Raw genomic sequence first — 17064 nt, forward strand, 5'->3', positions numbered from 1 at the left:
GCAGGTAAATGAATATAAATTATGAAAAAGGATATAGTATTAACTGTTTTTCCTATTCTAATTCTGTCATTGGTTTTAGTTTTTGGTAGTATATACATTATTTGACAGTGAAAGTGTTGGTCCACAGCTTCTGTCTCAAATGATTAATCTAAGTGCATAGAAGTCCACTGAAACAGACTTAGGCCTGTTTAATTTTTGGTGTGTATTTTATTTTCATGTTTCTTAATAATACAATTTATGCACAATTTTTTTAAAGAAGAAACTATCCTAGGTATCTGTCCTGGTGTTTAGCAATGTCTATATGCTTTATTACTCAACATCTTCATTATTATCTTTCTTGCTATTGTACATTTCAGCTATGTATTCACATGCACACCTTGTTATGGATATCAGAGAGGAACGACAGGCAGCAATCACATAGGTTCCAATGATCCATGGAGTTTCAAGCTTTGCACTCTTCTACAAATCAGCCTAATAACTACAATACCAATTGGGAAAGCCTGTTAAAATGTAAACACACACAAACTTTCCAGGGACTTAGCATTTAGGCATTTGCTCTACCTACATCGGTGTACACTGACACATATATAAATCATGTAAGTACAACTTATTTGCACAGTCATGATGGAATGTAGGACTAGCTAATTGAGTCATTATACTTCTACACAGATGAATCTGTAGCTAAAATGAACACACAGAGAGAGACAGAGACAGAGAGACAGACAGAGAGAGACAGTTACTGTTAGTTTTAAATGATCTCTAAGATATACCTGGTAAAAAAAAACAATCAAAGTACAGAAAATGTACATTTTGTTTCTTTTTAAATGTTGGTGGAAGGTAATACTGCCTGAAAGCAGGAACTATCTTTGAGAGAATCTCAGGGAGTTAAGTGTCAACTAGATAACTAAGAGCAGAGAAGGCAAGGGTGCTGGTGTGTACTCCTACATACATCATCAGTCAACACTGTCCCAATACACGACATATTTCAAAACAAAAGAACAGAGGGTTCGATGAGACTACAGCACAATTCCTGCTTTAAAATTATGTATTTTCCAATACCACGTTATCAAATGCTTTGATAATCTTCACTAGATTAGTTCATTTGTGCTAAACTTTTGAAAATGACCTTGTGAATCATTTGTATGCACTATCTTTTTTTAAGTTACAAAAAAGTAACAGAGCAATTTTGTGCTTATATCCTTGAAACTGGAGGTTATCAACAGGTCTCAAATTTAGGCAAGCAAACTGAACGTAGAAAAACAGTGAAACTTCTTGTCTACGATAACCAAAACAATTCCTTTCTGAGAGAATATTCGGCCATTATATAACCTGTTTCCCTACTCTGGACTATTATATTAATGCACTATTATGATAGCATTATTTTGTGGTTTCAAAAAATCAGTGTTGCAGGAACCATGTTACCCTGTCTGATATACAAGTTGTTGTGAATATTGTGAGTCTCACAAATATGTTTTGTACCTGAAGAGCTCTTGCCATCCCTATGATGTGAAATACAAAATTCACTTAGTTACTCTTAAGAAATGAACTTACCGGTATTATCTAAGTGTACTTATTATTTCTTTCCTCACTTAAAAATTGTCATACATTTTATCTGGAGATAAATGTTTTGAATAAATCAATGTGGCAATGTCTAAATCTATCAATTTTGTTTACCTCTTCTGCTTTATTGACTAACTTTTAAATTAACACGTTAACCTCTAAAGCAAGTCCCTATTCTATTCAATGGTCCCACTTCTCACCAAAAGCCCAACAATATAGCAAGGAGTATAAAGAAATCCAGAAGGTTTTAGAGTCTGGAAAACTGGCAAAGTGAATAACACACCAGTAAACTGTCTGCTGGTAAATGATAGGTCTACACTGGTCCATTACATATAGAGCCTTTTTTAACTCATATAAACTTAGGAGTTCTCATAAGACAATAGACAAAAGCTCAATGTTAAGTAACATCCCTGTGTGCACATACAATAGAAAGATTATCTGTGCATAGCCATTTATAGGAAGTGACCCCTTAGGCTGATATTAAATAATGTAACATGAACTGGACAGGACAAATGAGCAATGGTGTCATTTAAAGCCAACATGAAGCAAGCTTTTTCAAACGACTGTTAAATTTTACCCTACTGGTTCTCTACCCTTCGGAGGCCGTAATATGTGAAATCATCCATGGAATTCAAGCAAATTTGGGATCTATTTGGAGAAGACAGTCACATAAAATGAAGCATTGTGTATAATGTCTGTAGAGTACAAAAGGCCTTTGACTGAATAGAAATAAGGGCAGAGTTGAAAGCTCTAAATAAGAAAGGCATTCAAGAAGCACATACTGGCTCCAAAAATTACATCAGTTTTTATGGCTTAGCTTAAAGACAAACCAGTTTATTTTTTGGTGGTGTTGTCAGAATCTGTGTGGGACCAGTACGTACTTCCCAGAAGCCTAGAGAAGTCTCTCTAGACACCTAGAGGGCAGCGTGACAGCACTCGCCATTTTTATATGGTGGCATTGTACATGGAGTGATGGTGGTGGTAGGATGTTTTATGTCATGCCACTGTAAATTAAAAATGCACAAGGTCGTGACACACATGCTATGCTCGCCCTCTGCGGTGCCTGCTTCCTAAGCTTCATCTGTACCTATCCGCTGTGTTACTATTGCATCCAAGTGAAGCCCAGCGAGAAAGAAAAAGAAAAGTCCATATTACCAACTTGCTTCCAACATTTGTGGTAGAAGACATCTCTGCCTCCTTCAAAGAGCTGATCTAAGAGATTTCCTATTATACTGTGACTTTGTGTGCATGGCTTGGGCATATCGGATGACGTTTAAGGTATAGATGCATGATAGAGTATGCAGAAACAAATCAGCATGGCCTGCAAGATATCCCACTGGAAAGTGCAGGACTTTCTCCTCTGAGTTTTGAAGTTTTAGCATCTTAGGAAGCACCTGCTACCACCTTCCTTCCTTCTTCTTTCCCACTTCAGAAAGGCCTCATGGAATCAGCTCAGCACACTGGGTCGCAGACGCACCTACTCTGTGTGCAAGAGCATTTGAAAATAAGACCTCTAGCAGTTTCCTGGGGATTTCTGTCATAAATTATAAGGAATGATAACTCGTTGAGGGTTGCAGAATGAAAGCTCATATCTGAAACTGTTATTCTCTTTTGATAGGCACCATGGCCATGGGCATTTGGCTTGACTGGGTAGATTTTTCCCACATAATTTTAAATGTTCTTTAGTACTTGACAGTCAGTCTTTAGGAACAGCAGTCTGTTCCTGCTCTAGTAAACGCATTTGCAGGAAAGGGGCTGAGTAAGAAAATGGCGGTCATATTTTATTCTTTGCCATGACAAGGTGTACCCTCCATATTTGCAGTCAGAATCAGCAAGCAATTTGGAATTATGGCTTCAGATTATTTCTTGAAATGTAAATAATCATCCATCTGGAATGATCTAAGCGGCATTATCCTACATTTCACAAATGCAAAATAGCCCTTGTTTGAGAACGTAATCTAAGAAGATGACATTGTCTTTGACCACGCAAAACCTTCAGTTGTTATATTACTTAGCTTTGGCCTCAAAATTTCTGTGGGCTGGGTGGCTTAAACCACAGTCATTTACCTCAAAGCACTGGAAATATGAACTTTGAACAGCACCAGGTGGTTGCCGTCCAAAGTATCTATCCGTGTTGTTTGATATATATCCAACTGTTCTGGCAACTCTGGCCTTCATAGACAGTACCTCCTGGTCTTCCCCTCAGTGTGATTTAGTCTCTTATTATAAGGACACTACTCCAGTTGGATTGTCATACTGTTTGGAGTCCATTTGACTTCATATTTTCAATTACTTCTTCAGAGACTTATCTCCAACTTGTCATATCATGCAATACAAGCCTGAAGCCTGCAATACAAAAGAAAAAAATGTATACATTTGGAGAGTCAGACAGTATTAGCATCATGTACATTTGGTGAATGTCTATTTATTGATCGGGTTTCTCCTACTGACTGTCAAGGTCAGCAGACTGACGCAGAGGATAGGCATAAGATGTGAACTGTTAGAACTTGGTCAGTATTCACTGTAGCAATGTCTTTGAACACCTGGTAAAGCCCCCTCCTTTGAGGAACATAAGGCAGCCTGCCAGCTGTGGCTTTCTAAATCACACAGCCCAGCGACTGGTAGCCAGTCTGTGTTCAGTCCCTGTTTGCTTAATAAAAATCAAGTGAACAAGCAAATTAACTGGCCAACTGGCCTAAATTTCTAAGATAATGTCCTAAGTGCAGCCTCACGCCATAACCAGTGTGGGTGGTAGAAAGGGGCTTCTACTAGGACAGCATAGGAAGGCACTGGCTTTGGCGTACCATTTGTGATCACCAGGTATGGGAATTTAGAACCTGGCCTAACCCACCAGAGCTTAGAATGGACTCTCACTCTGCAGAGATAACAAGACACGTTCAGCCACAAAACAGCGACTCAACTGACTTCCTTTTGATCTAGTCCCTTAAACACAATGGCCTAAATAGAAGCTGGATATTTACAGACAAACGGTGCCATTTTATCCACTCTAATGCCTAACCTTTCAGCTTTATTTTATAGCCAAACACTACATAAAGATTCATCCACTCTGGCTTCTCTGCCATCGAGGATGTGACGTCTATGCACTCCGCAGGCCTTTCCAACAAGGATGTGGCCGTGCTGTGGTCCTTGGCACTGGGAGCAGATGCCACATCCTTGGTGACAAGTTCACGATGTGATCTGTTCTTGTCATTGCACTAATGAAATCAGAGCTGTGCTTTCTGTAACCCGGGTTGTCTTTTTCCCCCTTTCTATTGTGGAAGTCAGAGGAAAGTTGGAACGAGCTTTTGAAAATGTCATGGAAAGCATTACAAAGTAAAGGGGAAAAAAGAAGAGCATTTGATTTTTAAATATCCTAAAGTGGGTCCCTTTCCACTTGCATCAACACTATTCTGGATAATCCTAGTCATCCATGGCTACATTTTAACCAACTTTAGGTAAAAACAAGTTAGCTACACTGGGGTCTGATAAAGCATCTTCTCATATTTATCTATAGAAATATATTTATGTGTATATGTGTATATATGTGTACATATATATGTATATATGTATGTATGCATATATACATATATGTGTATATATGTACATCATATATACATATACACATACACATATGCATATGCATATAATACACATATACATACACATACACATACATTACATACAAGAAACTAGGATTAAACTCTCAGTGGTACTTAAATTAGCTGTCAGTCTTTTTTTTTTTTTTTTTAGAAAACTTTTCCTTAATAGTTTTACAAATGATGGTTGATTTTTCTCTTTCAAACACATTTTTTCACACACAGATTTTTTTTCTAAAAAATGTATAGAATATACTAAGAGTCCTTCACAAAAAGGCATTTCAAGATAAGATAGCCTGGTTTGAATAAAACATTTCGTGTGTGTGTGTGTGTGTGTGTGTGTGTGTGTGTGTGTGTGTGTGTGTGTGTGTGTGTGCATACACGTAATGAAAGTCTCATAGTTTTTGGGTTATTCTAGGGATACCTTAAATCAGCCTGACTTTTTCCTAGGATAAGATTCCAGTGGAAAAAGTTATTGTTGACCCTCTCTGGTAAGGCACCCGACACCGAGTTAATTTATCTCTGTCAGTCAGTAAGGTTCACAATGTTCACTCTGTGTTTCTAGTGCCTTCATCCTTTATGTATGTGGACTTTTGAGTCTATTTTTACCTTCCCCATCCTAGCTGTATCTTGGATGTTTGTTTCTTTATAACTTCCAAGTGGTGTATACATTTTTTTTCATTGATAGCAGCACCTGTCCCTCAAATCATCTTCACCTCATGAATAAATGAATAGATATAAAATGTATCAGGCCTAAAAAAGGGTGTTACATATCATTTTTCCTACTCTGCCATCTTTCTTCAACGCCTCATCTTATAGTAATCTCTTCCGTCTCTCCCGATTTCCCAGTGCAGTTTCTTTTTGTTTTATATCTGCTCACATATTAGCTGCTCAATAAATGGGGAATTGTTAGTGTTGGAGTTAGTTTATAGATAAATGTATAGTCTCAAGTAAGACACTTAGAGATAAGATGTAAATCACCATTCTTGAAATCTCGTCAGTCTATTAGCACTTCACACTATTTGTTTGTCTGTTTTCTTCTGCCAGACAAAATTATATACACATATAGCGATCCTAAGTATAGTGGGAATGCATTGACTCCTTATCTCAGTTTCACTACTGGTCATTCATAAAACAATTCCTTAAGCTTCTGTCACCCCTTTTCTCTTGTCTATAAAATGAATATCATGCCAGCAACAATGTCTACTTAAATGTCTTACTGGATATTTATATTTGCTATAAATGCAAAATGCATAACATGGTGTCCTGTACAGTTACATGCTACATAATTTTCAGTTACTATTTTTGTAGCAAATACCTTGAATATAGTTATATGAATTTTTGTTCTATAGAAGGTTTTCATCTAGGAGGTAGTTAAGGATTGTGATTCTGACAAGATGCTTCAGAGGGTCCTTACTCTACAATCCAGAAGACCTGAGTTTGATTGCCTGGACCTACAGTAGAGGGAAAGGATCAATTCCCACAAGTGATCCTCTAACTTCCAAACACATGCCATAGTATGTGTACACACACACACACACACACACACACACACACACACACACACACACACACATCTTTCCTAGTCCTTGTTCACATAAGGTAAATTTCAGAAGCATTGCTTGTAGAAGAGTGTTTATTGACTCTTAGAGTCTCCAGCCTCCATTATTGTCCTATCAACCAGAAAGAGTTTGCAAATGTTTTCTCTTGGTGTCCCTAGGAGACATTACTGGTCTTTATTTGGGTAACAGCCAGGGATATTACCCAGAGTGCAAAGGACATCCCCATAAGGAAAATTCTCTTTCCTCAAATGCCATGGCAAAAAGCCTTGGATTCTTGGCAAACAAAAAAGTCCAGTTAGAAAACTCCAAACAATTCAAATGTATTGAATGATACCTGTCAACACCAAGAAAGAGTAGAGTTATGATCAGTTTTTTTTTCCTTGAGAACCGGTTGATTTCATGATTTTATGATTTGGGGCATATTATATGTTTAAATGAACCGTTGTGGCCTTGACATCTCCACCGTGAGATCCTCTGGATTACAAGGGACCTGTTGATTATGAAATGCTGGGTATATAGATTAGTTAGTGTATTTCAGATGACTACTGTCAACTCTTGCCATATTCTTTATTTGAGCTGCTGGTTGAAGGTTACAATGTATAACTAGTTTTCTTTCTTTAAATGATGACTACAACAGATATCTACTTGAAGAATTTTTGTATCAGTGACGCAATTGGCAGTGACGTATTTCCTTCTCTGCACTCCCTTTTCACAGTTATTAAACTTACTATCCGAAAGTGACAACATGAGTGGCATTTTCCTCCAGTTGAGTAGTAGTTGCTACTCTGGTTGGCTGTTTGCTCGATATGAAAATGTCCCTTTTGACTCTCTGAACTGCTTCCTTTATTTCTCTATTCGGCTCGCCACCATGCCAATTAGTTGTCTAATAAAGTTTTGGAGTTGTGTGCTTGTGTGTGCCTGTGTGCGTGTGTAGGTTTTGGGTTTCCACTTGAAGTTCAGCGCCAAAGCTACAGTACTGATACATTTTCTAAATGTGTTTTAAGCAATAAGTTGTACAACATTTTTAGAACATGTGTTAAACTATTTCTCTAAGAATGAAGCTCTTAACAAAACATAAGCACTCTGCATGAGATCTTAGCAGCAAAGTGCTTAAAAGATAAAGTAAGAATTGGTGCCATGGGAGGAACACCAGCTGTAGAGCGCACAGGTCCATTATGAGAAGTATGGTAGTGGGTAGGGAGAAAATGATTTAATCAGGAGTAAAACCAATTTTATTATAAGGGCACACAGGGGGTGTGGCACCATAGGGAGAGGGACATTTCAAAATATCTGACAGATTTCAACAATGTGAAAACCTCGTTCTTTAAAGTGACAGTAAACCCCCATCAGGTCTTCCTTTTTGATGCCATTGTTAACAGTTGACTGTTTAAAGCTGGCCTGCTAAGATGCTGTCGGCCTATTTCAATAGTGCGCAGCCAAAGAAAAGACTAATTGTTGAAATACAATCAATCAAAATGATTGCAGGGCAGGGAGAAGGTCTCCTCTGATGATTTTGTTGGGAGTCATATTAGTGTGTTATGATTGAGGTTCAGATGACGGTTGAAAGGAAGACGGAAAGAGCCCTGTGACATAAACGGGTCCACCTCATCACCCCCCCCCTTCACAGACATACTACCGAGCGGGAACGTAACTTACAAACCCTGAAAATAATAATCCATCAGAAAAAAAAGCAGATCTGATAGTGATGTAGGCTAATATTTTTAAAAGGATATAAACACTCTCAGCAAAACAGCTCCTGCAGAGAATCCCTACAGTGACAGCTCTCAGCTTTTCTTCCCTCTCCCCCAACCCCCACTTTGGTGCAAAGTGCTCCTAGGCACTCATAGAACCCACACTGTGGGGGCATGTGACTGCGTGCTCCCACATCATCAAAATCGAGGGAAAAAACTTCAGCTAACTCCATATTGTAAAATGATAACCTTGTGCTTCTTTAAGTCCAGAATCGAAGATCATTTCTATGTAGTTTATCTTATAGATGAGCAGAAGTGCCATAGTGTCTTGATTCCTCTTGATTATATGTAAAGATGCCACTTCGAGACAACAATTATCCCTGGTGTGTGTGAGAAAGGTCCCGGGCTTTCCTGCTGACAGTCAAAGGACAGGGCTAGTCACCTAGCACACTCGCTCGCTCGCTACTGAGCGTTCATTCGCCTTGGCTTCTAAGTTCTTCAGTGTGTCGCTGTGGCAACTCACTCAGGCTTCCCAAGCAAATATTTTTGTTATTTCCAAAGAGTTGGTTAGCATTTGTGGTTTGTCTTCGGCGTGTTTATCAATTTTGGCAGCTTTGCACAGCCTGCATAGGCCAACAGGGGTCTGTCTAATATTGTTGCTGGGCACATTTTTCTCTCTGAGATGAAAACTGAAGAAAAATATCTCTGAAGCAGTACGAAGGAATTAATTTCCTTTCTCCTCCATATCCCATTCCTTGCTGACTTTACATTCGGGAGAAAAGAGAGAGAGACAGACAGACAGAGGGAGAGAGAAAAGTAAGAGTGTTAGCCATTATTCCCTTGTACAGCGCAAGGCTAACACATGTAAGGCAATAACTCGTTTTCTATTGCCATGTTTAGCATATGTCTCCTGTTGGCTCAGCAAGGCCTTCAGGCCGGTCCCTTGAGCCAGCCATCGCTGGCAACTCTTAGCCCCTCGGCCTCAAAACCAAATAGCTTTGAATCATGTTGCGCTGTGATGCTAATTTTCATACTGATGCATTATGGGAATAACCATATCTGACATACTGTGTCAATGGTACTGTCTCTTTGTGTCCCTTGTTTTTTTGTTAGCTGCATTCCTACAGATGGTATTCCATTGAAAATGTTCCCTTCCTACAGAAAACGGGAAGAAAAAAAAATTCATGCACAGCACCAAACCTCTAGGTGCAGAAGGCTGTTAACGGTTGCTGATGATAGTAGGCAAACATTAACATAATAATTAGTGTCTTGTAATTGTTTCATTAAAACCAGTTGTTCCATTTCTCCTCGTGTTTTCCCAGAAGAGAAGCTGAATTTGGATGACAGCCAGTGGGAGGACATCCACGTCGTCACCGGAGCACTGAAGATGTTTTTCCGGGAGCTGTCTGAGCCGCTCTTCCCTTACAGTTTCTTTGAGCGGTTTGTGGAGGCGATCAGTAAGTATACCCCGTAAAGAAGCCGGGTGTGGTGAAATTATTAACAATAATGAGATCAATACTGATCATGACCACAGAGAACAGAATATGTGCCCCATGTTCGTATCTGCGTCCTTAGGTTTTGTCATCTGGGTGGATTGTTTGATTTCTCACCCTGCAATATTATCTGAGCTTTAAAACCAAAATTATTCAGACCAAAAAAAAAAAAAGGAGAGAAAGAGAAAGGGAAAGAGAGAGAGAGAGAGATCTATTTAAGGCCACCAAATTTAAGCGTTCTCAAATGAAAATAGCTTCTCTTGCAATCTGCTTTATAGGGTCATCGCGTGCACTCCCAGTCCCTGCCTTTATATTTTCAGAATTGCACTGTTTGCATACAAGAAATCTTGCAAGGGAACCTAAATATATTAAATATTGTCTTTCATTAAATATGTGTTAAATCATCAGCTCCATCTTCTCTTGGCTCCCGGTTTGTTCCCACACCAACAGCAGAAACTATCTACAGTTGGCTTCTGGGTGGCGTATAAGGTTAGGTGTCAGCAGGTTTCCTTTCAAGGGTACATTACAAAAGGAGGAGTTATGTGACTCCATGAAGCTTCTTTTTCTGATGTATAAGTTTCATATTTATAAAAGGGACGATCCAAGATAAAATGGTATGAATGAATGAATGAATGAATGAATGAATGAAGAATGAACAAACGAATAAACGAAATCTCCTCCTGTAAGAAAACTTTTGCTGTAGATACTTGGGAAAACAAACACTTGGGTATCACTAAATTTAATATCATCGGGTACATTTACTCTAATTGTGACAGCTTGGAGACATCTCCTGGCAAGCAGGCTGATATAAGAAGGACAGAGAAAGAAAGAAAAAAAGAAAGGTAAAATTAAAAAGCTTGCAAGCCTGGCAGGAGCTTAATTAAAGTCCCAACAAGAAAAATCTCCAAGGAAAAATGTTCCACTTAGGAGGTCTGATCTTGGACGCTGTGTGTGAAGGGTTCCCACTAGTAGGAGTGAGGACTTGGGAGCCAGTGCTGGAAAGAAGCCCTCCAATCTGCCCTTTTATTCTTTTGCTTACTGGGAAAAATTCTTCACACTCCTTTAAAGCTTTGTGAAATGAAATCAATAGGATAAAGACAAGGGGTTTCTCTCCCAGTCTCTCCTTTCGCCTGCTCATACTTTCCGATTGTTTTGGTGTCTGGCTATTGTTTAAGGACGGAAGGGTACTCTTGTTTTGGGGGTTAGGGTGAGTTTAGAGTTAGTTCTTATCCCTCTGGAGAGCAATGATGTATAGTTCTCAGGTCCTCTAACCTACAACTTAAAAGGAATAATAAAGCATCGTTAAGTAAACACACATCTCATTCAGTCTGATGTTCTGTCTTAGTTCGCACATGCATATACACTGGCAGAGCAGTCTGGGAAACTGTAAAGACTTCTGATGCAGAGTCCTTTCTTAATTGTGTATATGTAGTAACAGGCATGTCCCATTGTGACCTCTAAACTTTTAGGTGACAATTACCTCATCTGGAAACAGACTTGCATATCTGCTGAGCAAAGAAATACTATATAAGATATCATCAATTAAGCTTCCTACTCCCTTTAGTTCGCATGATTCCGAAGATATTAGGGAGCCATTCCCACAGGCTAAGCGTATGGCGAGCAGGTCCTCAGGGCTCATAGGGGTATGTGTTCTTGGAATTCCTGCAAGAAATGGCATCTCTAAGACATTTTAGACTTAAACCTGAACTGGACCTGGTTTCAGCAATGCAAGCATGATTAGAACTGAACAGCAAAGAGGAGACTGGCAGCAGGCTCTTAGGAGTGGCTTAGAGAAAGTGTCTGTAACAGTTATAAAATAAGTAACGGTACAAATGAAGAAGAGCGTGTTTAATAAAATCCTTTCAGAAATGTAAGATGCTGTAAACATGGCGGCAGAAGCTTTCCAGGTGATCTGTGTTGAGAAAGCAATCTGAAAATGAAGAGATAGAATATCGCCCATTAGAGTGCACAGATTGACAGTCCTGAGCAGCGGGGTTTTTAGAAGGTGACTGAGGCAAAACACAGAGCACTTATTTTTTTATTCGATATTTTCAGTATTTACTTTTCAAATGTTATCTCTCATTCCCCCTTCCCCCAGCTTCTATGAGGATGCTCCCCCACCCGCCCGCCCACCCACTCCCACCTCCCCGCCCTGGCATTCCCCTTACACCGGGGTATCAAGCCTTCACAGGACCAAGAGCTTCTCCTCCCACTGATGACAAGGTCATCCTTTGCTACATATGCAGCTGGACATGCCTATGTAGCCATGACAAAGCACTCCTGATGAGGTTAACCCCCTTATTAAAGAAGCCCTAGGGGCTGGGAGGCAGTTCAGAAGGTACAGACTTGCATTTGATCACTGGAGCTCAACTGGTGAGAGGAAACAACTAACTCCTACAAGTTGTCATCGGACTTCCATGCATATACTGTGGCACATCCATAATGACACACACACATAGATAGATGATACATGATAGATAGATAGATAGATAGAGATAGATAGATAGATAGATAGATAGATAGATAGATAGATAGATAGATATAGATAGACAGACAGAGATATATAGATACAGCGATACAGAGATGTAGAGATACAGAGATACATGGATGGATGATGATAGATACAAAACTCTATGGTAGAAGTAAAAAATTAAAACAATGCCAGAGTGATGCCTTATCTCTTCTCATCACGTGGGGACACAGTTAAATATCACTATCAAATGAAGGAGAAAATGTCCCTCAGCACTCAATGTTACTGACTTGGTCTTAGCTCCTACAGTTGTGCTATGCACATCATAGGTATGCAGTTTATGGTACTTTTGTAGGACAATTAGACTCCGATTCTTGGCAATCTTTCTTTCACTAATCAAAAATACCTGAATGCCACTGAGTCATGTTCAACATGTGAGGAAGAAGCCATAGGATAAAACGGCAGAGAATATGTTGCAATGCTAGACAAGCCAAGATATCCGAACTATGTATTTTGAACATCAACGTTATTTTTCTTTTTCCTGCGCTTGGTGTAGATCACAATGCCTCGAGTATGCTACGTATCTGCTCTGCTGTTGAGCAACACCCTCACTTCTGTGTTCTAAACTCTTCAGAAGCTCTAGACTATAATTCTCATTTAAACGTCATTCAGGGAGGAGGAAGTGGTTACTTCGATATTCAGTACTGGGAGAAGTCATACCATAAGGGGTACTTTTACTACCCTTAACATAATTAAGCCTAAATTTTTTTTTCAAAATTATGTGGACATCTATATGCAGATGTAGAAGTCTTGGATTTTGTCACAGCTCACATTGCGATTCTTGGAGAGTTATAATAGTTCCTGTCACAAGTTCACCAGATCCATGCAGTTAACTCTTTTCAAACAGAGGTAAAGCAGTTCAGGGAATCCACAGAACATGCTGTGTGTGCTGGCTGTGTCTGAGCCGCATTACCCACAGATCTTTGCCTGCTCTCCTCTTGGTTCTACACCATCATGGCCTTGGTCCTAAGCAGGGCGATTGCACAGGTATACTTGGTAACTAGTAACCATGGAAGAAGGTTACACAACCCTGGCAGAGATAGAAGGTGGAGGAGCGTGTTAATCATACTTTAATTTCTGTGAGCAAATGTCTCACAGAAGCCAGTTGAAGGATAACTGTATAGAAGGTACCGTATATCATGAAGTAACAGGCATTGCAGAGTTCATAGCATTGGGAGTATCCAGCTGGGGCTACTTACCTTGTGCAAACCAGAAAGCAGAGAAACCTGGAGCAGAAATCAAGGCAGATGTAATCTTCAAGACCCACTCCCAATTCCAGACTTCTCCCAGCTAGGCATTACTCCCTAAAAGTTCCACAATCTCCCAAAGTGTATCACAGCTGGGTACCATGGATTCAAGCACATGATGTCAAAGGACATCCAAACCACGACCAGGAGGGAGACAGGGTACAGCGCCCTTAACAGTTTATCCCTGTCCTTCGCAGCTACCTACTTAACTGCCTCAGGGGTTGCTATTTTGCATGGAGCTTTGGTAGACCGCTCTAGTCCAGCTTCCATCGCGTGCATCAGACCCTCCTGTCTTTGCCCTTCTGGTCTGGAGGAGCTAAGGGCTTCCTGGAAGGACTAATTTCTGAGCTCCCTCACTCTTATTCCAGCTCTTTCCTCTTTTGGATAATCAGTTCTTTGCATCAAATTATTTATTGCGTGTTAGCGGAAATGCTTAAAATGGTTTCTGCTATTTGGTGAAGAAAACACCGTTGCCATCAACACCACAGTTCATGTCATCATAACATCATTTCTATTTTCTTTTTCACTACTAGGACATCCAGTTGGTGAAGGCTTAACATTTTTATTTGGCCCCTAGCTGAGAGATGTGTTTTCATGGAAAAGTCCCAAAGCGAATAGGCCAAATGGAATTTTACATCCTACTGCAGTGCTCTGCAAGGAAAGAAGAATGATATTTCTAGTGGAAACAATTGACCTGCCTGCTTGCACTATTTGAGTTATTTTATTTCTCATTAAGCGTTTTAAATTCACCGTTGCATATTCCAGGAAGAGTGAATAGAAATCACTTACATTTTTAAAGAGTTTCATTTGGACCAATTTAATGTAATTTCTTTTCACAAGAACTTGAAAATGCTATGGTGAGCCCCTGTCTGATACACTACTGGGCAACGAAAGTCCTGAACTTGGTTTTATATGTCAGAATTTAAGAGTCCCAACTAGTGATAGACATTTCGTACCTGAGGTCAGTATAATTGAATTAGCAGCACATTTTTTTCCCACAAGGATTTAAGCCACCATCAGCAAAGGCTTGATTTCCTGGAAATAGCTTGTGCTGAAGGCATTATTAGTCCTGTAAATGTGACCTTGTTAGACAAATGTCACCATAGAATTCCAGGATAAGTGGCGTGATCATGTGTTAGATGCTGGAGGGCGGTGTGGATCTTTCCAGTAGCCTTAAATCCCAGGAAGTGCTCTGTTTATCAGTACTCTCATCTTTGAATTCTGATAAATACAGATCCAAAAGGAAAAAGACAGTATGGAGTGTCTTTTTTCTTGTATTAGTGTCTGGTTTTTCTTAGCAATCTTGCAAAAGTAAACGAGAAGAGATGGGCTCATTAGCATTTCTTATGTGTTTTCGATGAATCTTCAGACTGAGAGTGGACCTAAAAATGATGTAGAAAGGTCACATGGAAAGTAATTCCAGACACATAAAGGTTCTATGAGAGCTAAATAAAATAACATTTTTCTTACAATATGTGTATTAGGTGTTCAATAAGTGAATAAAAAATGTTTGCAATGTCCTGAATTTACATAGCTTGAAAATTCAACTTAGGACTTCATTCTAAACTCTAAAGCCTGTGTACTAACTACTCTTCAGACTAGTTCTGAGAGAAAATGAATGAGCTATTGACGAACATGTGTTGATTAAATTAGCCTGTGCAAAGTCTGTATGACCTAGAACATTCTTCAAAATATTCTCCTTCTTCTTTCTAAAAGTGGTTTTAGAATTATCTGGTTGTGCTGGTGTGTGTCTTTAATGCCAGTCCTTGGAAGGTAGCATTTGAAGAGTTTGAAGCCAGTTTAGTCTATATTGTGAGTTCCGGGCCAGGAGGGCAGCACAGGGAGATACTGTCTCAAATATTAAGAGAATTTAGAATTAAGTGAGAAGTCAGAAATTTAAATATTGGAATTTTAAGTTAGATATAAAAATAGAACTTTCTAAGAGTAAGCAATGTTTCAATATTCATTACTTGGCAGTGAAAATATCAATGTTTTAAAAACCATCCTCTCTAGCCATATTTTTAAAACTTTATTCTCACTTCTACAATTGATTTCTGGTCCATCCTTATTTAGAATGTATTTAAACATACAAAAAGTCATTTTCTTATTTCATGTGAGCACTATTTCAAGTTTAGTTTTATTAGCATTCTCTTTCTGTGTTTTTGTTTCTATCATATTATAACCCATATGCACAAACAAAACAATCAAAAAACCCTGAAGAATCATTTATTCTAGGAAAAAATGTTCAGATGCTATTAGAGACTTGCTCATGAGAAGAACTACTATTCTTGTCAGTAGTTTTTCTTTTAAATAACTTATAGTGGTTATTTTCTTGGTACTTTATAATATTACAAATATATCAACCACTGATAATATTCTTGTGTATTATAAAGTGTTGACTCATTCTGCTATAATCTCATTATGTCTGCGTTTAAATAGATGGTTAAGACATATTTATGTTTTACTAACACTGAGCAATATCTGATAACTGCCCTTTATAAGGTCAGTACATTCTTCTTCTCTCGTTTTTCGTTGTGCCTTGACTTCTTTAAACTTTATATGCTGCTGTAAGTACAAAGATTCGTCCAGTTAGGAAACTAATAAGCAATATTTACACTAGGGCTGCAGTGCTCGAAGCGTTTTTAACCGCCTTTCACGGTGGTTGTGCAAAGATGTCTTCTTTGGCATTCTCTTTCACAGTTCATTCACTTCTCAAAGGAAATTCTTCAACTAATGAGATACAATACACATTGTTATTCTCCAAAATTGCTTATTGTTAGATAATGTTTTTCTTAGGTAGATATTTTAATTTTTTTTTGGAGTTTGTAATCTTCTGTAATCTTTTAGTTTTTTTATTTTGTATTTTTAATATTTTAAAATTTTCTTTTATTGAAAATTGATATTTTTCATACAATATATTCCTTTCTTCCAACTCCTCTGAGATCCTCCCGCTTTGCTTCCTATCTGATCTGAATCCACAACCTTCCTCTCTATAGAAAACAATTGCCAAGATTTTTAAATCATGTTTTTGGCCAACACACACTCTCTCTCTCTCTCTCTCTGTCTCTGTCTCTGTCTCTCTCTCTCTCTGTCTGTCTCTCTCTCTCTCTGTCTCTCTGTCTCTCTCTCTGTCTCTCTCTCTGTCTCTCTCTCTGTCTCTCTCTCCCTCCCTCCCTCATTTTTTAGTCACATAAGATCCTGGTCACAGCCCTCCCCCACACCTTTTTCCCAGACCCACCCTTAAAATCCTGCCTGCTTTTATCCAGTCCCTTTCTCTTCAGAGAAGGGGAAACCCTACTTGGTTAAGCTGCCGCCCTGGAACATCGAGTTGCAAGAGGACTAAGTGCATCCTCTCTCACTGAGGTCCAACCAGTCAGTTCAGGTC

At 39.0% G+C, this 17064-nt stretch overlaps 1 protein-coding gene across 9 annotated transcripts in view; it reads left to right on the plus strand.

Annotated features, from left to right (window-relative positions):
- The window catches only part of Arhgap15 (Rho GTPase activating protein 15), a 604300-nt gene that overhangs the window by 461357 nt on the left and 125879 nt on the right, over positions 1-17064 (plus strand). For 8 of the 9 annotated variants that reach the window (XR_015682721.1, XR_015682718.1, NM_001429793.1 and 5 more), the window contains one exon: positions 9732-9866. Coding sequence is in view for 7 of the 9 variants with exons in the window: in NM_001429793.1 (NP_001416722.1) it covers positions 9732-9866 (135 nt within the window). In the remaining 2 variants the exon portion in view is untranslated. Of the gene's footprint in view, positions 1-9731; positions 9867-10180; positions 10719-17064 lie in introns of those variants that run through there. The other variant, XM_087650790.1, reaches the window with a different exon arrangement.

The sequence above is a fragment of the Rattus norvegicus genome, chromosome 3, assembly GCF_021556685.1.
Source record: "Rattus norvegicus strain SHRSP/BbbUtx chromosome 3, alternate assembly SHRSP_T2T, whole genome shotgun sequence".
In the NCBI taxonomy this organism is placed as follows: Eukaryota; Metazoa; Chordata; class Mammalia; order Rodentia; family Muridae; genus Rattus; species Rattus norvegicus.